This window comes from Homarus americanus, unplaced genomic scaffold, assembly GCF_018991925.1.
Source record: "Homarus americanus isolate GMGI-L3 unplaced genomic scaffold, GMGI_Hamer_2.0 scaffold51859, whole genome shotgun sequence".
Classification (NCBI taxonomy): domain Eukaryota; kingdom Metazoa; phylum Arthropoda; class Malacostraca; order Decapoda; family Nephropidae; genus Homarus; species Homarus americanus.
The window spans coordinates 7,307,124-7,332,017 of record NW_024711292.1 but is presented as its reverse complement, the minus strand read 5'-3'; the positions used below and the strand labels follow the sequence as shown (position 1 = coordinate 7,332,017).

Genomic DNA, 24,894 nt, shown 5'->3' with positions numbered 1-24,894 from the left:
TGGCCCATCATCCTAACAGTGGCCATCATCCTACTTGATGGCCATCATCCTTACCAGTAGCCTCATCCTCACAGCAGCTCTCATCCTCCTGACCCTCCCATCTCACAGTGGCTCTCATCCTCACAGTGGCTCTCTGTCCCCACAGTGGCCCTTGTTTCTACAGTAGCCTCATCCCTAACAGTGGCCATCATCACAGCCCCCTGCTCTCTGATGGCCCTCTCCTCACAGTGGCCTCATCCTCAAAATGGCTCTCATCCCCCACCAGGCAGCTCTCATCCCCCACAGTGGCCCTTATTCTCACAGTGGCCATCATCCTAACAGTGGCCATCATCCACACAATGACCCCTATCCTCACAGTGGCCCTCATCCTCACAGTGGCCCTCATCCTCACAGTGGCCCTCATCCTCACAGTGGCTCTCATCCTCACAGTGGCCCTCGTCCTCACAGTGGCCCTCATCCTCACAGTGGCTCTCATCCTCACAGTGGCCCTCGTCCTCACAGTGGCCCTCATCCTCACAATGGCCGTCGTCCTCATTGTGGCCCTCATCCTCATAATGCCCCCTACTACCATCACTCTCCACTAATGGTAAACAAACACTGGTGGTCGCGTCACGCCTCCAATTGGGTCATTATGGCGAAATGTGGGTCTTTGAACGACCGGCTGTGTGGCCCACCAATGTCTCGAGACCAGAGTCGGATCTTGGAGAGTGCGCTAGGGAGAAGGTGGTAAGGATGAGATAAGATAGAGGGGATGAATAGAGTAAGACAGGGTAGGATAGAGTGGGAAGGATAGTTTAGGATATGGCCTTGGGAAGAGATGTACTGTAGGGTAGGATAGAGCGGGAAGAGTAGGGTAGGATAGAGTGGGAAGGATAGAGTAGGCTAGGACAAGGAGGTCTTTGGCAGAGAGAGGATGGAGGACGGGGTCTCATTTACTGCCTCACCGCCATAACTGAGGCTGAGACTAATAAGTATTGGGAGGAGACATTTTAAGAGCGATAATGGAGGGCGGGGCATGGGTTGGGGGGGGGGGGAGGAGGCTGTTTGGTGTCCACGTTAACCCGGAAGTGGGTGTTGTGTCGGGAGGTTGAGAGTAACTTAATAATCACCGTTCGTATAAAGAGGTGAAGACGCCTCAATTTTTACCTTTTTTTTTAACTATTTCGTCACGTGTTCGGTTCTATCTACTCCCCTCTCTTCCTACCCTTTCCCCTTCTCCTATTCTACTCCGCCTCGCCCTCATTTCCCTTTCCTACACCCTATTCCCAGTCACTGTTGAACTTTGTCCTGGATACCGCTATTGTTTACCTATACCTTAACCCTAACCGATCCTAAACCATTAAAAATCTTGGGTCAATAGAATTCGGTCTTGGCCCCCATCTACAATAATGGTTAACTTTGGTAAGCTTAAGTTTGGCTACATTAAAATTAAGAACCCATTTGACCTGACACTTTGACCTGAGAGGAAATTACTCCCAGCCGACGTGTGGTGGTAAACATTCATCTCGTAACCCGGGAAGGAAGTTAACATCTCACCCTTTAACTGGGGTGAGAGTGAGGCTTGCTGCTACCAGTCCCTCACTTGTAGGTTATGATGGGGAAGAGGAGGTGTCTAGAGTAGTAGTTGGGTGGAAAGATGAATAGATGTGTAGGTAGATAGATTTATATACAGAGAGGTGTAGATTGATTGATAGATTAACAGACAGACTGGTGTATGTGTGTATATATATATATATATATATATATATATATATATATATATATATATATATATATATATATATATATATATATATATATATATATATATATATATATATATATATATATATCACTGCGTGATCCATGCATATGCCGATAACCACATAGGAAACAAGAAGACACGAAGTTCCCAAGCGCTTTCGTGGTTATTAGCATATACTGTACATGGATCACGCGCACCTACAGTGATTTATTTGCATAATAGATTGATAGGTAGCCAAATAGATAGAGAAATACATATCATATGAACTTTAGACACCCCAGGGATCACCTGACCTTTACACCCCAGGAATCATATGAACCTTAGGCACTCCAGAAGCACATGAACTATAGACACCCCAGGAGATCAACTCAACGTTAGACACCCCAGGGCATCACGTAAATTATAAACGCCTCGGCCTAAGGGACTTATTACTTCGCCCCCCCCCCCTCTTTTTCCTCACATCCCACAAAATTGGCGTCTGGGTCCGCCCTTGCTGTAGAGATTAAACCATCGTTTTCAAGAGGTTAAGATGTCAACTTAAAGGGTTAAATAATTGTGCTCAAGAGTTTGTCATAACACTCAAGGGGTTAACTATCGTACTGAAGGGGTTTAATCATTATAATCAACTGTTAAGTCTTTTTCCTCAAACAGTTGTCATTGTACTCAAGGAGTCTAAGGGGTCTAAGTGCTCAACCGGTTCAAGGAGGTTAACATACCTTAATTAACGAACTAATTAACTGCACTCGTGCTGATATGGTTACCAAGGAAGACACCTGAAAATTAGCGTAACTAAGACAGAACTAAATATCGGTGTCCTTCAATATTAACCTGTGACCTCGTTAACCGTAGATGACTTGAATAATTATATGAGAACCATGGCTTTGATCCTGGGAGGGAAAGAGGTGAGAGGGAGGGATGGGAGCGGATGAAGAAGGAGAGAGTAAGAGAAATGAAGAGCTTAAGAGAAGAAGTGGGAAAGGAACTGAGGAAGAGAGAAAGGGAAGTAGGAGCAAAAGGAATGGGGGAAGAGGATATAGAGAGAGAGGAAAAGGAAAGAAAGAGAAAGTAGGTGATAGGGGACAACGATGGGAAAAGGAAAGGTAAGCGAATGAAGGAGAGAGGTGAGGGGGAATAGGGAGGAAGGAAATTAAAGGGATAGAGAGGATGGGGGAGGAGAGTGTGAGGAGCGTGGGAAAAGGGAGGGTGAAGGGAGTGGGAAGGGGTGGAGGGAGAAAGGACTGGAGGAGTGGAGGTGATGGTGGGAAGTGTGAGGGAGAAATGCAATGTTGGAGAGAGGAAGGGAGAGAAGGAAAGGAATGGAGGGAGGGAGGGAGGGAGCTGGGAGGGAGGAGTGGTATCCTAGTACAAGTTCGCAGTGTAAAAGTTAGATGAACTGTAAAATGATTAATGACGGTGTGAGGGGGATTGGTCTGAGGATGGAAGATTGATAGGAGGGAACGGCCGAGGAAATAGACGAATGTTGATGTAGGGATAAAGATTGGAATGACGTCCGGGGAGGTGTAGGAGGAAGAGGGGGAAAGACGATAAAGGGGGAAATGAGGAAGAGGGTAAAGGAGTATAAAGAGGAAGGAGGGGGGAGGAGGGGAAGGGGAGGGGAAAGGAGGATGAGGAGGAGGGGAAAGATCAGGAAGAGGAGTGGGGGGTGACGATAAGGGATATGGGTCATTTGGCTCAGGTGGTCGGGTCAGGAGGTCAGGTTGAAGGTCACCATCTAATTTAGAGGGTTAGGCAGCTTCCAAAACCTACAGCAGAGGTAAATATCTAGTTGACGGTAATTTATTTCGACATTAAGCCGCCAACCTGACCTTATTCAGTCGGTGTCAAATTGTCAACATTTCAAAGGTACTGCCAAGTTGAGAGTCTGTATTTGTGTGGTGACAGGAGCTATGACCTCACATAACAAGGGTTACCACCACGGACACCAGTTTCTAGGGGGGAAAGGGTGGGGGGGAGTGGAAACTAGGGGAGACGATTCACCACAAAAACGAAATAACTATCAGAATAATTGTGGACGAGTTTGCCATCAAGCAACCCAGATGGAGGGCTGATGTATATACCGTATACATATATACAAATTATTTTATTTAAGGATTATTGTACAAAGGACACACAGAAATGAGGAAGGGGACACATCGACTAGGGAGGAGGGACACAACGGACTAGGGAGGAGGGACACAAAGGACTATGTAGGAGGGACACAAAGTACTAGGGAGGAGGAGACACAAAGGACTGGGATATAAGATTTTCCTTATTTGCCTATAATAATGCTTTGATATATTGGCAGTATGTGGAAGTCGTGTGTTGGCAATTAACAGCCGCCTTAAAATATTTTTCGTTTTATTGATTTGCTTGTTAATGGTATTTATAGAAAATGTGATTTTCTTCCTAGCCACAATTGTGACTTTTTTCTGTGATTTGTTTTTTCGTGTGACTTTTTCCGTTCACTCAAAATCCAACCCCCCTTCATAAAATCCTGAGTCTGCCCCCGCGCCGTGTTATTTGTACCTTAATGAAACTGGTACATTTTGTTAATGTCTTAATAATTAATAATTATGAGTAGTAGTACGTTGAAAGTAGTAGTAGTAAGTAGTAGTAGTAATAATGATAGGAAGGAATAAGTAGTAATTAACAGTCCAATCAGTAGTAGTAGTAATAGAAAGGCGGTGAGAGAGAAGGAAAGGAAGAAGGAATTTCTTTCAAATTTTCAAGCATCAGCTGTTCTTTGTTTACTATACACCAGGTAATCTGTGTTTACTATGCATCAGGTGATCAGGGTCGTGACCAAAGCACCTCGTAGTCACTCGGCTAACGAGCGGCAGTTAGTGGTGAGGTGATAGTTAGGAGGTAAATGAAGCGTGCGAAGGACCAGGACAGAGAGAGAGTTTGTGTGTGTGTGTGTGTGTGTGTGTGTGTGTGTGTGTGTGTGTGTGTGTGTGTGTGTGTCAAGGGCGCTATACAACATGTCTCGCATGCCCCCGAAAAAAAAGTGAATATAGCCATGAGAAACGAAATGGACTTTACCTGAGAAAAGGTAAGTCGGGGGGAAAACGCCGAAGAAATGGAATGAAACTCACAGGAGAGGAAAATGGACTTGGGGGCGATATGGGAGGAAGGAAAGATGGGGTCGTGTGTGAAAGAAATGGCAGATAGAGCCGCGTGAGATGGCTGGGAGGCACGATTATGTGAGCAAGAGAGAAGATAAGAAATGAGGGAGAGAAAAAGAATAAGAGAGAGAGAGAGACATGAACATCTCCCGTGGTGGGTAGATCGGGGGAAAGAAGAAATCGTAATTTATTTTTTGTTTTGGGGGAAATTTAGTTCGGTGGGCTACAAGAAATTACAGTTATTAAGTTAAGTAAAAGTAGAATTAAGGGAAGGAGAAATACATACATTACAGCGGCTGTATCCTGGGGTGGTGGTGGGAGGAGGGAGGGTAGGTGAAGGGGGGGGTGGAAGGGGGGTGAAGTCAGCTTATATTTATACGCACGCTAGGAATTTATCAGAGTTATAGGAGGGAAATATAGTATAACACATATATTTAGGATCACATATAATTGTAAATAGCTTACATAAAATACATTCAGTCGTTCATCCGTATATTATATTGAGAGTATCATTATTCTGAAAGTACATGTATTATATTATTCCATAGTGTGTGTGTGTGTGTGTGTGTGTGTGTGTGTGTGTGTGTGTGTGTGTGTGTGTGTGTGTGTGTGTGTGTGAGGATAGTCTTAAGACAAACCTGAAAAAATAATTCTTTTTAGTTAAATTATGAGAGAGACACAGCTAACACTCCCTACCTCAATGTTGGGTAACATCTCAACATACTGTAGACCAAATAGTTTAAAGAGACAGACGGCTTTAATCAGAATATTAGGTAAGGATGGTTTGATAAGCTTACTATATGTAAAAAAAAGTGCTGATTCCCAAAAAAAGCAGTCTTATTGACCCCATGTAAGACAAAACAGCTATTTTGGCCACTTTTTGGCCAAAATCAGAGATTTTTAAAAGGGTGGAATGATGTTATGATAATGTATCTAACGCAGTCCTAAATATTTTGCAGTACTATTTTCTGGCCAAGGAATAATAAACTGATCAATGTGGCCAACATTTGGTCAGAGTTGGCCAGTTTTTACCCAAAACCATTTTTTCCTTAGGAATATTATTAAAATTGTACTCGACATGAATGACATGTAAAAATGTAAGGAAATAAAAATAATAATGCCAAATTTCGACATAAAACACACTAGGACATTTTGTTACTATTAATGTTAATTTAACCAAATATAGTGCATACCTTATATACGGTGTGTTTAGTTACACACTGTGAAAAGCAGAGTCTCTATAACGGTAATCATACAGTATGACATATTTGGGAAGGTATACATCGTAATTATTCATCTCCATCACCATCACTGTCACCATCTTCTTCTGAATCAGCATCAGTAATACTACCATTGTCTTCATCATTCTTCATCTCCTTTTACAACATCTTCTGATTCTATGGTGTCAGAAAGCACAGTTGGCATCTGACTGCCAGTAAACCAGAGTGGTAGAAAAACTCCATTACCCTCTTACCAGCCATGATCTGTGGGTCAATGTTCTCTCGTGGATCTCTTAGATGCCCATGTTTCCAGAGATATGCCACGTAGTTGCACGGTGCTAGTTTTTGCACCAGAACACCTTTGCAGGGTGGAATCATGCATGCGTCAATTCCCTTTATTATATCCGGTGAACAATCTGGATCGGTCGGTTTGTATTTCTGTAGAAAGATTTTCAGCCTGGCCTCATTCACGGATGATAATGCGTCTTGACCACAGAGTGAACACATATCTTTCTACAAGGCTGTCGTCATCAAGAAAGGCGGTCTTCTTTCCAAGACTGCCAAGGTCTTCAAGATATAAAGCACTTTTTTTCAGCATTTTCCAGTGGGTTAACCTTTCCTTTTCCTGAAGAAAGGTGATGTGTAATCACATCCTGTCAGGGCATGGTAGCCTGGCAATACTTTGCAGAGAAGTGCACCAAGGTGGTTTGCTTGTGCAGTGATATAGACACACCTTCTTGTGTTATCACTCGAATGTCCAGACCATCTATTTATTTGGCTGTATTATGATTGTGTAAATTCGTGTCTGCACAAAAGACAACTTGTTGTCTAGTATTATTTTGACGAACACAGATGGTACCAACGTGCGCTATCTTTCCTTTCCTCCACGAAAAACTTAATATAAGTGATGTTTTAAAATTTGGTGATCTCAAGGAATGTCTGAAATCTTTAGGGCGTAACTGATCTGCGCCAGTTTTGTGAAATGATTTATCATGCTTACCTCTTGCCTGTTGTTCAACATTCATTACGCTTTTCATATAACTGTCACATACACAGTGTACTTCACGTGCCTTTGCACTGCATATGATTTGGTGTCTTTTTCATTGTGCCATACATAATGGCCAAAGAAAGGGGAGCTGGGGTAAATGGAAAAGGAAACACCTTTTCAAGCGCAATTATTCTGGTACAAGCAAGATAGACTAATCTACCCAGGAAGTCCCGTGTTGTCTTCAGCACAACAACCTTTTCATCTTTACCGCGCACTTTGCTCTTGAGAGCAGCACTGACAAAATTTCTCACAAGTGTTCTCTTCAGTGGTCTTGCAAACCTTGTAGGATCCTTTAATCATTCTTGCAAGAACTCATCTTTCCACTTGTTTCCTAAAACAAAAGAGATTAAACATGTCCTCTTTAACTTCATCTGGCATTTTCTTGTCATCTGATAGGCAGTACAGATTGGTGTCCTCGAGCAGGGACTAGACAAAAGGATTCATAGTAGTCTCCCACCATACGTCTCGTTTCAACAATATCATCAGAACAAATTTTCTTTTCCTTTGACAGTATCTGATACGCCGTAAATTTACTGTAACAACCACTGTAAAAGCCATAATGGGGAAGTGGTCCAGCTTCAAAGTTAAGGGCTTCACCTACAACATGGTATTGTGATCTCTTCTGATATTGTTTTCTGGCTTGAGCTATATCTCCAGCTGTTTGCCATGTCTGTTCAGTAAATGGAGTTACTGCATCACCATGTTCTGTATCACCGCTCACATGCATGCAGCAAAGACATCTCTATACCATCATCCATCTGCAACGACAACACTCACACATTAGTACTCGAAAATGAGAGTTTACCAAATGTGGCCAAATTTAACACGCATAAAGTAAATATCCTTTACCATTTGACGTAGTTTATTGTATAAAATGACTGTGATACGTGCAATCTGTTCGTACTATGGAATTGCCCATTTGGTCAATGTTGGTCAAAAACTTGCCAGAATTGGTCAATATTGGTCACTTACTCATTAAATATTGTTTAAACAACCACATTAGGTGATTCAGTGCCCCTCTAAACATAGATGTGCATCATCAAAACATCCAAATGCGGACAAAGAGAATTTAGCCAAATATGATACAATTTGGCCGAAAAGTGGCCAAAATGGCAATTTGTCTTACGTCGGGTCAGCAAGACTTTTTTTCTCGGAATCAGCACCTTTTTAACATATAATAAGCTTGTCAAACCATCCTTACCTAAAATTCTGATTAAAGTTGTCTATCTCTCTGAGTAAAAGCTGCCCAGCTCTCTGTCCACCATTACCAAGTACCCAGGGGCAGATGGGGAGCGGATGCCAGAGTGCAGTGTTGCTGTCAAGGGCTCGTCCGTGGGCACGTGGGCACGAGCGACCGCGTTGTTCCATAGACACATCGCCTGTAATATTGTTTCTCTTACCTAACACCTTCCCAAAACATGGTTGGAGTTATTAACAAGTGAGACAGCCTCTAAGCCAGTGATTCTTAACCTTTTTTGAGTCACGGACCCCTTTGAGAATCTGGTGAAAGCTATGGACCCCCTCCCTAGAAAAATGCACATAAGCACATAAACACAACTTTGCATGAAATGAATATACTTTATTTTATTGAAAATTCATTGCCTCATACAGTGTATGACATACACAAAGTATGAATAAAGTGAACAATCTTAACAAAGAATTATGTTTCACACTGTTTTTTGCAAAAATTAATTTTTATCTGACCTTCACGGACCCCCTGAAGCCCATCCATGGACCCCAGGTTAAGAACCCCTGCTCTAAGCCTTCACACGCAGTTTATAAGATGCAACTACTTAAACTACTTATGTTATGCCATTCATCAAAATGTTTATAACCACAAGATAATTACAAGGTTCAATAAAACATAGCAATTAGGGCTACAGTGACGTCTGCTTAATGTGGTGGTGAATAATAATAATAATATTATTATTAATAATAATAGTAATAATTAACGGTTTATTGAAAGGTACATGATCTAAAGGCTGGAAATATACAATGGACAAATTTGACAAATACAGTGACAGGACTGTTTAACAAAAGCTTTAAGTACAAAAAAAGAAACACGGAGTGAACATTCAAGTTATGAGTGAGTCAGTGTAATTTGGTGTATGTGTTTGTGTGTGTTTATGAAGTTGCATGACAATGGTCAATAGATTTTAATAACGCTCAGCACATACGCACAAGGTTGCCATTATACGCACCTTACACATTGTGACGGTGCTTAAAATGTTTCAAGACCTCTGAGTTCTCCCGCTCTCTAAAAGGAAAGTGTGAGTGCTCCAACAAACTTAACGATAGCTGTTTTAAAAATAGTTCATCATATAAGTTCCTGAACAGTTTAATGTAGGAGTTGCTCTTCGTAACGTCACCCTCCAGCTGCCTCCAGGCTGGTGCAGGCCAGATGTGTACCGTCATTGGACTTACAGAAACTAGGAACAAAGACAAGAAGTAATTTCTTTTTTCATGCTTCCGGGTGTTATTGCCACCCGAGGCTGGCCAAGGCAACAGCGTGCTCTGAACCACAAGACGAGGAGTTAGTACTTACTGGAGGACGAGGAGGCGTATACGGAGGATTCCCTCCCTCCATCTAACTTAGTCCCTCGGTGAGGTCGGGGGTTATCGTGCCACACACACTAGGGGCACCAGGCCACACATGGTGGCTACTGGGCCACACACAGGGGTTATCGCGCCACACACTGGAGTTACATGACACACACTAGGCGTAATGGGCCACACACAAGGGTTACTGGGCCACACAGAGGGTTACGGGCCACACACCAAGGGTACCTGGCCATACACTGTGGATACCGGGCCACACACAGAGGTTATCGGGTCACATATTGGTGTTACACGCCACAAACTAGGGTTACCGGTCCACACACTAGGGTAACCGGGCCACACACAAAGGTTACGGGACCACACACTAGTGGTACAGGGCCACACATGGTGGTTACTGGGCCACACATGGTGGTTACCGGGCCACACATGGTGGTTACCGGGCCACACACGAGGATTCTTGTCCCACAAAATCGGGTTACCAGGCCACACAAACCAGGGTTACCGGGCCACCCACTGGTGTTATCGATCCAAGCGCAGGGGATATCGGGTCACATACAGGGGTTACTGAGTTACACACAGGGGCTACCGGGCCACCCACTGGGGTTATCGAGCCACACCCAGGGGCTATCAATCAATACACACAAATGGGTGACCAGTTCACACAGTGGGGTTACCAGGCCACACACACACAGGGGTTATCGGGCCACACATACGGGGGTTACCGGGCCACACACAAAAGTTACCGGGCCAAATATACTGGGGCTACTTGGCCACACACTGTGGTTACCGGGCCACACACACGGAGGTTACCGGGTCAAACACACTGGGGTTACCGGGTCACACACACATGGGGGTTACCGGGTCACACACATGGGGGTTACCGGGCCACACACACGGCGATTTTCTGGCCCCACACACAGGGGTTATCTGCCCCACACAGAGGTTACCATGCCACACAAACGGGGGTTATCTGGCCACACACACGGGGGTTATCTGCCACACACGGGGGTTATCTGCCACACACGGGGGTTACCAATACATACAGTGGCCTCAAAAACTTAATGGAACTATTACATTAATACTACTAGTACTAATAATACTAATTTAACAACAGCACATTCACCACCACTACAATCTCCTACAACATAGTAGCCACCACCACCATCATTTACAACTACAACAACAACCATCGTCTCCTCCCTTTCTTCATAACTTCCTCCAGTAATTCGAACATTTTCTTCACCAACTTCCGGATTATTGAGTTTCTTGTTACGAAGAAAAATTGAAATTCGGAAAAGGTCAGAGCTGAAAGGCGTATCATCAAAATTAGTATGGATTCCCTGTATTCATAGAAGCCACAAAGTTGTAAATTTATAGAAATCCCTTCCTTGAAACTTTGGCGAAAGTGTGTGTGTTCATTTAGGTATTAGGTATAGAGAAGAGGGGGAGGGAGAGAGAGAGATTGAGAAGGACCAACAGTCAGAGAGAGACAGAGATAGAGAGAAATAGAGAGAGATGGAAGGGGAAATTTCCACTATATGTTTCTCCCAATACCATCAATTTTTTTTATATAACAGGAATACAAAATATTGCAATCTATCATTTTCTCCTGTAACATGTTTATCGCCAAGGAATGAAGGGCGTGACATATAACGGGAGGGGAGGAGGTATACTCTCTTTTGTTTTGATGATCAGCTGATTGAGTTGTCCCCTCCTCTTCCCTCCCAATCTCCCCTTCCAATCTCCCCCTCCTCTTCCCTCTTCCTTCTTCTCATCCCCTTCCCGAGATTGAAGTTTGAGGGTCAAGACAAAAGAGGAGGAATCAAAAGTCATGATGAAGTGGTGACCAGGAGAGCACTCGATAATGTTTACGACTGACTACTTAGTGTGTTTGTTGTTGGAGGAGGAAGAGGAGCAGGAGGTGGTGGTGGGTGGAAGAGGATTGAAGGGAAGAGGAGGTGGTGGTGGGTGGAAGAGGATGGAAGGGAGGAGGAGGAGAAGGAGGAGGAAGAAGAGGATAGTAAAATTTGGGAGGGAGGAAAGATGGTGGAAAGTAAGGAGCGAGTGTGTTTGTGGAAGAGAGACGACGGTGAGGTTTGGAGGAAGGGTGTTCGTGGGAGAGACAGGACGAAGGAGAGGGGATGGTAGGAAGGAGGATGCTGGAAGGGTGGAGAGGGAAACTAGGATGGTGCGTGTATGAAGACCCTACGAGGACGAGATGTTAGAATGCAAGATGTTGGAAGAGGGAAGATGTAATAGATGCTATTGAAAGGAACGGGAGGAAGATGATAAGGTGGAGGGTGTTGGAGAGAGGGAGAGAGGAATGATGGTGCAGGGCAAGAAGAAGAAAAACAACAGCAACACAAACTGATAGCAAGCAAGATAATCTACTGTACAGAAGAGCACACACACACACACACACACACACACACATAACCAGTCAACTAACAACACCTGGGTATTGACAGCGATACTCAGAACACACACATGGTCTACCTGTGTTGACCTGAGCTCCTAGGTAAAGCAGGCTGTGAGAGAGAGAGAGAGAGAGAGAGAGAGAGAGAGAGAGAGAGAGAGAGAGAATACCTCAGTATTGCCATTGCTAAAACTCTTACTCCATAGTCCATAAATATTGTATTGTATGAAAAGTGTTTGAATGTATGTACGAGTATATAGTATTGTATGTAAAATAATAAATTAAGTTTATTGAAGAGGGGCTGAAAATATGTTCATATTTGGGGAATGGGTAAATAAATATTGTACTACAAAATATATTAACTGATGGGAAAACTAAACCGTTCATTTCAATAGTGACGTGTAGGTGTTTCTGGGTAACCTGATTTTTACGTTTGATTTTACAATGGTTGGACTGGCTGTTTTGGATCGTTCTGCTATGGGCTGATGCGTTGTGGTGTCGGACAAGGATCCAGGTGGTAGTAGCGGTGTCGGGATGGTGGAACTTCTTCAAATTTGCAGATGTCGTGGTGTATGTATGTATGTATGTATGTATGTATGTATGTATGTATGTATGTATGTATGTATGTATGTATGTATGTAACAGTCATTGTTGTGTGTTCCACTTATCAGACTTAATAATTCCCGAGAAGGCGAGACTATAATACCAAATGGGTGTTTCACTTCCTAATAAAAATGTGATCTGAAATGCAAATTCTTCTGCATAAGTTAACGGAGGTGGTTGGTGGTGGCCGTGGTGGCGGTGGTGGCGGTGGAGGTGGTGGCGGTGGTGGTGGAGAGGACGATGAGAAGGAGGAATTATAAGTTAGGAGGGAGTGATGATGACGGAAGAGGTAATGGGGAGTGGAGACGATGAGGAGAAGGTGCACGCTAATGGGGGGATATGGGGAGTGGTGGGGAGTAGAGAGAGTGAAGGAAGAAAACAGTTATAATGGGAATGGGGCGTTGTTATGGGGAAGGAGAGGAGTTATGGGGAAGGAGAGGAGTTATGGGGAAGGAGAGGAGTTATGGGAAGGAGAGGAGTTATGGAAGGGGAGAGGAGTTATGGGGAAGGAGAGGTTATGGGCAAGGAGAGGAGTTATAGGTAGAGAGGTTATGGGGAAGGAGAGGAGTTATGGGGGAAGGAGAGGTTATGGAAGGGAGAGGGTTATGGGGAAGGAGAGGAGTTATGGGGAAGGAGAGGAGTTATGGGGAAGGAGAGGAGTTATGGGGAAGGAGGACTCTCTTAGAACTCACCACACTCCTCACCCCTCCCCAGGACTCACCACTCTCTCAGGACTCACTACTCTCCCTCACCACTCTCTCAGAACTCACCACTCTCTCAGGACTCACCACTCTCTTAGGACTCACCACTCCTCAGGACTCACTTCTCTCCCTCCTCTCTCAGAACTCACCACTCTCCAGGACTCACCACTCTCTCAGGACTCACACCTCCCAGGACTCACATTCTCTCAGATTCACCACTCTCCCAGAACTCACCACTCTCTTGGGACTCACTCTCCCAGGACTCACCACTCTCTCAGGACTCACCACTCTCTCAGGACTTACCACTCTCCCAGGACTCACCACTCTCCCAGGACTCCACCACTCTCCCAGGACTCCACCACTCTCCAGGACTCACCACTCCTCAGGTTCCCCAACTCTCCCAGGACTCACCACTCTCCAGGACTCACCACTCTCCAGGACTCACCACTCTCCCAGGACTCACCCTCTCTCCAGGACTCACCACTCTCTCCAGGACTCACCACTCCTCTCAGGACTCCCCCCTCTCCCAGACTCACCACTCTCCCAGGACTCACCACTCTCTGAGGCCCCCCACTCTCTCGACACACTCCGCTCTCTCTAGGACTCACCACTCTCTCAGGACTCACCACTCTCTCAGTACTCACAACTCTCCCAGGACTCACCACTCTCCCAGGATCACCCTCTAGGACTCACCCTCTCAGGACTCACAACTCTCCCAGGACTCACCACCTCCCAGGACTCACCACTCTCAGGACTCACCACTCTCTCAGGACTCACCACTCTCTCCAGGTCTCACCACTCCCAGGACTCACCACTCCCCCAGGTCTCACCACTCTCTCAGGACTCAACCACTCTCCGGACTCACCACTCTCCCAGGACTCACCCACTCTCCCAAGGCTCACCACTCTCTCAGGACTCACAACTCTCTCAGGACTCAGACCTCTCCCAGGACTCACCACTCTCCCAGAACCTCACCACTCTCTCAGGACTCAGCACTCTCTCAGGACTCACCACTCTCTCAGGACTCACCACTCTCCCAGGACTCACTACTCTCTCAGGACTCACCACTCTCTCAGGTCTTACCACTCTCCCAGGACTCCACCATTCTCCACCTGACTCCACTATTCTCTCAGGACTCACAACTCTCCCGACTCACCACTGTCCTCAAGACTCACCACTCTCTCAGGACTCACCACTCTCTCAGGACTCACCACTCTCCCAGGAGCTCATCACTCTCCCAGGACTCACCATTCTCACCTGACTCACTATTCTCCCCTGACTCAACACTCTCTTAGGACTCACCACTCTCTCAGGACGCATCATTCTCCTGACTCACCCACCTCTCAGGACTCACCACCTCCCAGGACTCATCACTCTCCCAGGACTTCCATTCTCACCTGACTCACTATTCTCCCTGACTCAACACTCTGAACCCCACCACTCTCTCAGGACACCATTCTGACTCACTCCTCCCAGGACTCACCACTCTCCCAGGACTCACCACTCTCTCAGGACCTCGACACCTCCCAGGACTCACCACCTCCCAGGACTCACCACTCTCTCAGGACTCAGACACCTCAGGACTCACCACCTCTCAGGACTCACCACTGACTCACCACTCCCAGGATTCACCACTCTCTCAGGAATCACCACTCTCTCATGACTCACAACTCTCCCAGGACTCACTAATCTCCACTCACCTCTCAGGTCTTACCACTCTCTCAGGACTCATCACTCTCCCCAACTCCACACTCTCTCTCAGGACCCACCACTCTCCCAGACTCATCACCTCCCAGGACTCACCATTCTCCACCTGACTCACTATTCTTCCCTGACTCACCACTCTCTTAGGACTCACCACTCTCTCAGGACGCATCATTCTCCCTGACTCCACCACTCTCTCAGACTCACCACTTCCCAGGACTCACCACTCTCCCAGACTCATCACTCTCCCTAACTCACCACTCTCTCAGGACCCACCACTCTCCCAGGACTCATCACTCTCCCAGGACTCACCATTCTCACCTGACTCACTTTCTTCCCTGATCACCACTCTTAGAACTCACCACTCTCTCAGGACTCATCATTCTCCCCTGACTCACCACTCTCTCAGGACCCACCACCTCCCAGGACTCATCACTCTCTCCCAGGACTCACCATTCTCACCTGACTCACTATTCTTCCCTGACTCACCACTCTCTTAGACTCACCACTTCAGACGCATCATTCTCCCTGACTCACCACTCTCCCAGGACTCACCACCTCCCAGGACTCACCACCTCTCAGGACTCAGACACCTCCCAGGACTCACCACCTCCCAGGAATCACCACCTCTCAGGACTCACCACCTCTCAGGAATCACCACTCTTTCAGGACTCAGACACTCCCAGGACTCACCACCTCCCAGGACTCACCACTCTCAGGACTCCAGACACCTCTCAGGACTCACCACCTCCCAGGACTCACCACTCTCTCAGACCAGACACTCTCCAGGACTCACCACACTCTCAGGACTCACCACTCTCAGGACTCACCACTCTCTGGGACTCACCATCTCACCAGACTCACTATCTCAGACCTCCCAGGACTCACCACTGTCTCAAGACTCACCACTCTCAGGACTCCACCACTTCAGGACTCACCACTTCAGGACTCATCACTTCCAGGACTCACCACTGTCTCAAGACTCACCACCTCCTGACTCACCACTCTCTCAAGACTCACCACTTCTCAGGACTCACCCACTCTCAGGACTCACCACTCCCCAGGACTCATCACTCTCTCAGGAATCACCACTCTCTCATGACTCACCAACCTCCCAGGACTCACTACCTCTCAGGACTCACCACTTCTCAGGTCTACCACCTCCCCAGGACTCATCATTCTCCCCTGACTCACCACTCTCAGGACTCACCATTCTCACCTGACTCACCACCTCAGGACCCACCACTCTCTCAGGACTCATCACTCTCCCCTAACTCACCACCTCCCAGGACTCATCACCTCCAGGACTCACCATTCTCACCTGACTCACTATTCTCCCTGACCACCACTTCTTAGACTCACCCACCTCTCGGACTCACCACTCTCCTAACTCACCACTCCTTTAGGACTCACCACTCTCTCAGGACTCACCACTCCCCAAGACTCCATCACTCTCCCAGGACTCACCATTCTCACCTGACTCACCATTCTCCCCTGACTCAACACTCTCTAGGACTCACCACCTCTCAGGACTCATCACTCCCCCTGACTCACCACTCTCTCAGGACTCACCACCTCTCACAGGACTCACCACTCTCCCAGGACCATCACCCCAGGACTCACCATTTCACCTGACTCACTATTCTCCCATGACTCACCACTCTCTCAGGACCCACCACTCCTCAGGACTCATCATTCTCCCCTGACTCACCACTCTTAGTACTCACCACTCTCCAGGACTCACTCTCCCTAACTCACCACCTCACCTGACTCCACTATTCTCCCCTGACTCACCACTCTCAGGACTAACCACTCTCTCAGGACTCACCATTCTCCACTGACTCACCAATCTCTCAGGACTCACCACCTCCCATTACTCACCACCTCTCAGGGACCTCACCACTCTCTCACAACTCACCATCTCCTCTGACTCACCACCTCTCCAGGACTCACCACTCTCTCAGGACTCACCGCTCCCCCTGACTCACCACTCTCTCAGGACCTCACCACTCTCTCAGGACCTGCACCATTCCCCGACTCCACCACTCTCTCAGGACTCACCACTCTAGGACCTCACCACTCTCCCTGACTCACCACTCTCTCAGGACTCACCATTCTCCCTGACTCACCACCTCCCAGGACTCACCATTCTCCCTGACTCCACCACCACCTCCCCAGGACTCACCATCTCTCCCTGACTCCACCACCTCCCAGACCACCACCTTCCCTGACCACCACCTCCTCGACTCATCACCTCTCAGGACTCACCATCTCTCCCCAGACCTCACCATTCTCCCTGACTCACCACTCCCCAGGACTCACCACTCTCCCCTGACTCACCACTCTCTCAGGACCTCACCACTCCCCTGACTCACCACTCTCAGGACTCACCACTCTCCCCTGACTCACCCACTGTCCCTGACCTCACCACCACTCCAGGACTCACCACTCTCCCTGACTCACCGGTCTCCTGACTCACCACTCTCTCAGACTCACCACCTCCCCCTGACTCCACCACTCTCTCAAGACTCACCACCTCCCTGACCACCACTCTCAAGACTCACCACCTCCTGACTCACCACTCTCAAGACTCACCACTCTCCCCTGACTCACCACTCTCTCAGACTCACCACTCTCCTGACTCCACCCACCTCTCAAGCACCACTCTCTCCTGACTCACCACTCTCTCAGGACTCACCACTCTCCCCTGACTCACCACCTCTCCAGGACTCACCACTTCCCTGACTCACCACTCTCAGGACTCACCACTCTCCCCTGACTCACCCTCTCAAGACTCACCACTCTCCCTGACTCACCCACCTCTCTCAAGACTCACCACTCTCCTGACTCACCACCCTCAAGACTCACCACTCTCCCCTGACTCACCACTCTCAGGACTCACCACTCTCTCTCAGGACTCCACCACTCTGACTCCCCACTCTCAGGACTCACCTTCTCCTGACTCACCACTCCTCAGGACTCCCCACCTCCCCTGACTCCACCCTCTCCCACTCACCCCTCTCAGGACTCCCATTCCCCTGACTCCACCACTCTCCCTGACTCACCACTCTCTCAAGACTCACCACTCTCAGACTCACCACTCTCCTCTGACTCCACCACTCTCCAGGACTCACCATTCTCCCTGACTCTCAGGCCTCCACCATTCTCCCCTGACTCACCACCTCCTCAGGATCACCACCTCCTGACTCACCACTCTCAAGACTCAACCTCCCCTGACTCACCTCTCTCCAGGACTCACCACCTCCCCTGACTCACCACTCTCTCAGGACTCACCACTCTCCCCTGACCACCACTCTCTCAGGACTCCACCACCTCCCCCTGACCACACTCTCTCAAGACTCACCACTCTCCCCTGACTCACCACTCTCTCAAGACTCACCACTCTCCCTGACTCACCACTCTCAAGACCACCACTCTCCCCTGACTCACCACTCTCTCAAGCGACTCACCACTCTCCCCTGACTCCACCACTCTCAGGACTCACCATTCTCCCCTGACTCCACCACCTCTAGGACTCACCATTCTCCCTGACTCACCACTCCCCCTGACTCACCACTCTCAGGACTCACCACTCTCCCCTGACTCACCCACTCCCCTGACTCACCACTCTCTCTCCAGGACTCCACCACTCTCCCCTGACTCACCACTCTCAAGACTCACCACTCTCCCCTGACTCACCACTCTCTCAGGACTCACCATTCTCCCTGACTCACCACTCTCTCAGGACTCACCATCTCCCCTGACTCACCACTCTCTCAGGACTCACCATTCTCCCCTGACTCACCACCTCCTGACTCACCACTCTCCCCTGACTCACCACCTCAGGACTCACCCACTCTCCCCTGACTCACCACCTCTCCTACCCTCCCCCTGACTCACCACTCCTCTCAAGACTCACAACTCTCCCTGACTCACCACTCTCTCAAGACTCACCATTCTCCCCTGACTCCACCCTCTCTCTCAAGACTCACCACCTCCCTGACTCACCACTCTCGAAGACTCACCATTCTCCCCTGACTCACCACCTCTCAGGACTCACCACCTCCCAGGACTCACCACTCTCCCCGACTCCCATTCTCCCCTGACTCACCACTCTCTCAAGACTCACCACCTCCCAGGACTCCACCACCTCCCCTGACTCACCACTCTCTCCAGGACTCACCACTCTCCCTGACTCACCACCTCTTAGGACTCACCATTCTCCCCTGACTCACCACCTCTCAGGACTCACCACTCTCTCCAGGACTCACCACTCTCCCCTGACTCACCACTCTCTCCAGGACTCACCATTCTCCCTGACTCACCACTCCTCAGGACTCACCACCTCTCAGGACTCACCATCTTCACCTGACTCAATTCTCCCTCTAACTCACCACTTCTCTAGGACTCATCATTCTCCCCTGACTCACCACTCTCTCAGGACTCCCACTCTCTCAGGACTCACCATTCTCCCCTGACTCACCATTCTCCCAGGACTCACCCTCTCCCCTGACTCACCACTCTCCCAGGACTCCCATTCTCCCTGACTCACCATTCTCCAGGACTCACCATTCTCCCTGACTCACCATTCTCCCCTGACTCACCACTCTCTCAGGACTCCCATTTCTCCCCTGACTCACCATTCTCCCCTGACTCACCACTCTCTCAGGACTCACCACTCTCTCAGGACTCACCATTCTCCCCTGACTCACCATTCTCCCAGGACTCCACCTCCCCTGACTCACCACTCTCCCAGGACTCACCATTCTCCCCTGACTCACCATTCTCCCAGGACTCACCATTCTCCCCTGACTCACCATTCTCCCCCTGACTCACCACTCTCTCAGGACTCACCATTCTCCCTGACTCACCATTCTCCCCTGACTCACCACTCTCTCAGGACTCACCACTCTCTTAGGACTCACCATTCTCCCCTGACTCACCACTCATTTGTAACAATAGCTTTATTTTTACTTTTCTTAATTCTATTATTACTTACTTTTACTCTTTCTTTATTCTCCAATTCTCTTTTCTTATTCCTAATCTTTCTTTCTTTGTTCTTTATACTTGTGAGGGAGAGAGGACGATGAGGGGATGGTTGAGAGGGAAGAGGGAAAGAGGAGGATGACTGGGGGAATAGGAATAACTTGCGATAACTGAGATACTGAGGGTAGGTAGAGAGGGGAGGATGAGGGGATACTGAGAGGGAAGAGGGAAAGAGGAGGATGACTGGGGGAATAGGAATAACTTGCGATAACTGAGATACTAGAGGTGGGTGGTGAGGATGGGGGATGAGATTGAGGAGAAGGAGGATGACTGGGGGAATAGGAATAACTTGCGATAACTGAGATACTGAGGGTAGGTAGAGAGGGGAGGATGAGGGGATACTGAGAGGGAAGAGGGAAAGAGGAGGATGACTGGGGGAATAGGAATAACTTGCGATAACTGAGATACTAGAGGAAACTGGGGATGGTTATGTTATTACTAACGAGTCACTGTATCACTTCATAACACCAAGGTATACATGGTGAATGTTTTACAGTATATATGCAAAATTAGAGTTATGGCGCTTCTTAATGGTTCTTTGTTTATTGAACACTTATTATTAGGATTTGACAATTACACTTCAAAACAATAGTCCCCTTGTCCTAGCTATTTAAACGGGGACCACGTATCTCACAACAAATGGGAACTTAAGAATTTACCAAATACAACACACTCAAATACCTGCCATGTCGCCACCACAGCCTCCCACACCTCTCTTCACAAAATTCCAACACAGACTCTGTCTTTGAAAACAAAGATGGCCTACAGTGGCGTGGCGTCTCATAGGCTTTCCTTATTGGTTCTAGCCTAAGACATTTACCCTCACAAGTCACTGCGATTGGCTCATACTTGGCGGGAAATACTCACTGACTCATGACATTGTTACACTCCCGGGACTCACCACTCTCCCTCACACTCTCCCAGGACTCACCACTCTCCCAGGACTCACCACTCTCCCAGGACTCACCACTCTCCCTCTCCCCTACAGGACGCCGGTAGGTCTGGAGGACGTCAGTAAGTATCCTCTCCTACTTGCCGAGGTGCTCAAGGACCCTCGCTGGTCTGAGGACGATGTGGCCAAGCTCGCTGGTCGCAACTTCCTACGGGTGCTGCAGCGAGCCGAGCAGGTGAGTCACCCCCTGAGTCACGACCGAGCAGGTGAGTCACGCTCTGAGTCACGGCCTAGCAGGTGAGTCACCCCCTAAAGTTATTGCCGAGCAGGTGAGTCACCCCCTAAAGTTATTGCCGAGCAGGTGAGTCACCCCCTAAAGTTATAGCCGAGCAGGTGAGTCACCCCGAGTCACGGCCAAGTAGGTGAGTCATCCCCTGAGTCACGACCGAGCAGGTAATATCCACCTCCTGAGCCACGGCCGAGCAGGTAATATCCACCTCCTGAGTCACGGCGACGCTGTTATGTTGTGAGAGCCAAAAAGGACCTTTAAGCTTTCGCCCAAATTTTCAGCTCCGTTCCTGATAGCCGCCAACAAGCAGGGCACCATATTCAAAATAAGAAACCCATATATTGTTTCTGTGAACATTAAGTAATCTGAAACAACTACAAACAGAGAACTCAAGTAACTCAAAATGAAACTACAAAGCAGTTACAAGAGTTCCTGAACTAGTGGTTTACCAATTATCCATATTCAGTTCATAAGGTGTCAGCTGCTGGGATACCTACATAAACTCAAACAGTGCTATAGTGCTTGTGACTACTAAGACACTCAGCAGTACTTCAAGTATCGACGTATAAGTATAATAACTGACAGACACCCCAGCTAGGACATGAAGGTGACTACCAGATGGGATTACTTGACATTCCACAACTACTGTAGTTACAAAGATGTTACCAGGTGGAATCCCAAATATCCATACCTGGAACAAGTATTGTCTGGTCTTCTAAACTCTTCAGTGCGGATGGTTAACACATTTCGGAGGATATGGTCATCTTTTTTTTTTTTTTTTTTGATGACCAACAATTTTATGGCACTATATTTCTGACTAAATGACCGGATGACTGATATATTGACTCTCACTCACTCACTCACTGACGAAACCCTACAAATTACCTTTAATATCCTTCATGGTCTAAACTGAGCTAAATTCAACTAAACTTATCTTAATCTACATATGCAACAAACTCACTTTTTCGCTGGGGGAGAAAATTTAAAAGTCACACATTTACCGAGAATAATTTATCTAGTTGGAGCAGTAGTGTGACTCATACCTCTTCATGTTTCGGTTGTGTTGTTACCCTTCTGTACTGTGTGTCAGAGGCTTCAAGACTGACACATTATAAAACTGACACAAATAAACTGACAAGGAAGCATTTTTTATCTTTTAATGATTCAAAAAGCCAAAAGAAATTCAACTTTTCTTAATGTAAACACTACAAACCATAATGACTATGCCAACACAATAAGCTCCTGGAGTATATAAGGTTTATTTTAGATAAGAGTGAACATTTCAGCACCGCCCGCATTATCAACCATGATGGTGACCGGGATTTATGTATATTTGCTATTCTAGTGTAACTTTTAAAAGATATCTAACCTATAGTGTGTGCGTGTATTAAGATAAACAAATACATTAAGTTATATATGAAAGTAATGAGGCGCCAAACAGTGACTTGTGTTAATAAAGCATCAATGTGTAAACAAGAATACAGTTGCCGTCCAAGGTTATTCAGTGGCCAGATTTACACCCTCTCCCCCACCCTGGCTTATCTACAACAACTATCAAGAGGATTTTCTCTCTTACAGATGACATTAATGAGCCAAGTGGCATTTACCTTTTGTGTGGTGTGTGACGACAGTGATGAAGGGATCTCTTTAAAGATTGACCTGTAATTCGTGGATAACCTAAAGACATGTACAGATAGTTCAATTTAGTTAAAGAAGGTCATGTTAATATTTTGTTTACGGTCAGTGGGTGAGTGAGTAACCAAGCATGAATAGAACTGAGACACAACAGAACAAATAATCCTATAAGAAAAAAAATATAATGTGATACCTTACACATAATTATTGATTAGTTTTTAATACATATAAATCATGAGAACTCCAGTCATTAACTACAGAGTATACATTGAAGGGAAAACAGAAGTAATAAAGGCCACTCTGATAACCCGCCAGCCTCACTGTAATTCACTGCATGAATATTTCCAGTGAACAAACATGCACAACGAGCTCTGTGAACTTCCTCCCACAATAACACATAAAGAGTCCTGGAAACTGTGTGTAACTAAGTTGCTTAGTTACACAACCCATTGAAATTATATACAAAGTCATCGAACAAGAATGCCCAGATTTGAAATGGTTATATATTAAACCTCGGGCATTCTTTTTCGGTGACCTGGCATATATAAACACCAAACAATAATCACATAAAGTGTAAATCAGGTGTAAATATATATATATATATATATATATATATATATATATATATATATATATATATATATATATATATATATATATATATATATATATATATATTACACACGCAGTCCAGTGATCTGTCATGTAAAGTTACCGTTCTGTGTAACCAGTCGTCATGCAAACTTACCAAGTATTCATGCAAGAAAATTTAGTATTGTTTTAAGCAGGCGCGGGGTGTCAGGTTCCACTGAATAGTTCATAACATGTTTCTGGTGATCAATTGATTTATTTGTTTTGTTTTACACTTCACTATTTCGACCATGATATTCGGAATTTAGCAGTGCACAATAGTGAATGAATTTGTGTGTGTTGATCGTTCTTACTCGGTGTGAGAAGATTGTCTCAAGAAAGAACTGATTCAGAACTATTAGACTCTGAGTCTTATTTACTTTATCACTCAGTGTTACCCTCTGTGCGACAACGTTTCTCTCTTTCTATGTTTTTCTCGAATCTAGCGTAAGTACATACAACGTAGTGTCCATTCATAAATATACACGTTAACATGCACATGCACTCAAAAACAAACACGAGCGCACATACGCCCACAAAGAGGCATTCACATAAAAAATGAAGACATGCATACATCCAGGCATAGTGTCCACACAGATGTACAGAAACGTTGAGAAAAAAACAAAAACTTACCAACACAAATGATATATTTACTCACAGACAGACTCGCGTAAAAAAATAACATACCCACAAACAAACAATTACTGACGCGCGCGTACACACACACACACACACACACACACACACATACATGTACGTACGTCCTGCCACAGGCCGTGACATGTTTTTTACAACGCAACCTGAGAAATAGTGGAGAGAGAGGCGGCCACCATTGTTTTGTGAGGGGCGTCCTTTTGAGGTGACACCCGCGGCTGGCAGGTGGCGGGGGAAGACAGTGAACCCGTAACTCACACCTATCAGGGGGACTCGCTGACCAAAGGACACACGTCTTGCAAAATTTTGGTTGAGGTTCTAAAATCTCCCTTGATTTTTTTTCTTCCCCTGAGAGTAAGTACAAATGTGTATAAAATTTAAGGTTATTTTTGGCAGTAACAGGATAACACGTATTGGTCTTGTACGGGAAGAGATATTTGTGTGTGTGTGTGTATATATATATATATATATATATATATATATATATATATATATATATATATATATATATATATATATATATATATATATATATATATATATATATATATATCACATTCTTATTCTAACGAGGTTTAATACTGAAATTATCGTTCTCTAGCCATGAACCAATCACAAATATGACGTA

General features: G+C 46.4%; 1 protein-coding gene across 1 annotated transcript in view; it reads left to right on the top strand.

Moving 5' to 3' along the window:
- Positions 1 to 24,894, top strand: part of LOC121876650 (dipeptidase 1-like) — a gene marked incomplete at its 5' end in the record, with an annotated part of 225,465 nt that overhangs the window by 194,679 nt on the left and 5,892 nt on the right. The window contains 1 exon segment of the mRNA XM_042382005.1: positions 21,155 to 21,293. Within this exon segment, the coding sequence (XP_042237939.1) occupies positions 21,155 to 21,293 (139 nt within the window).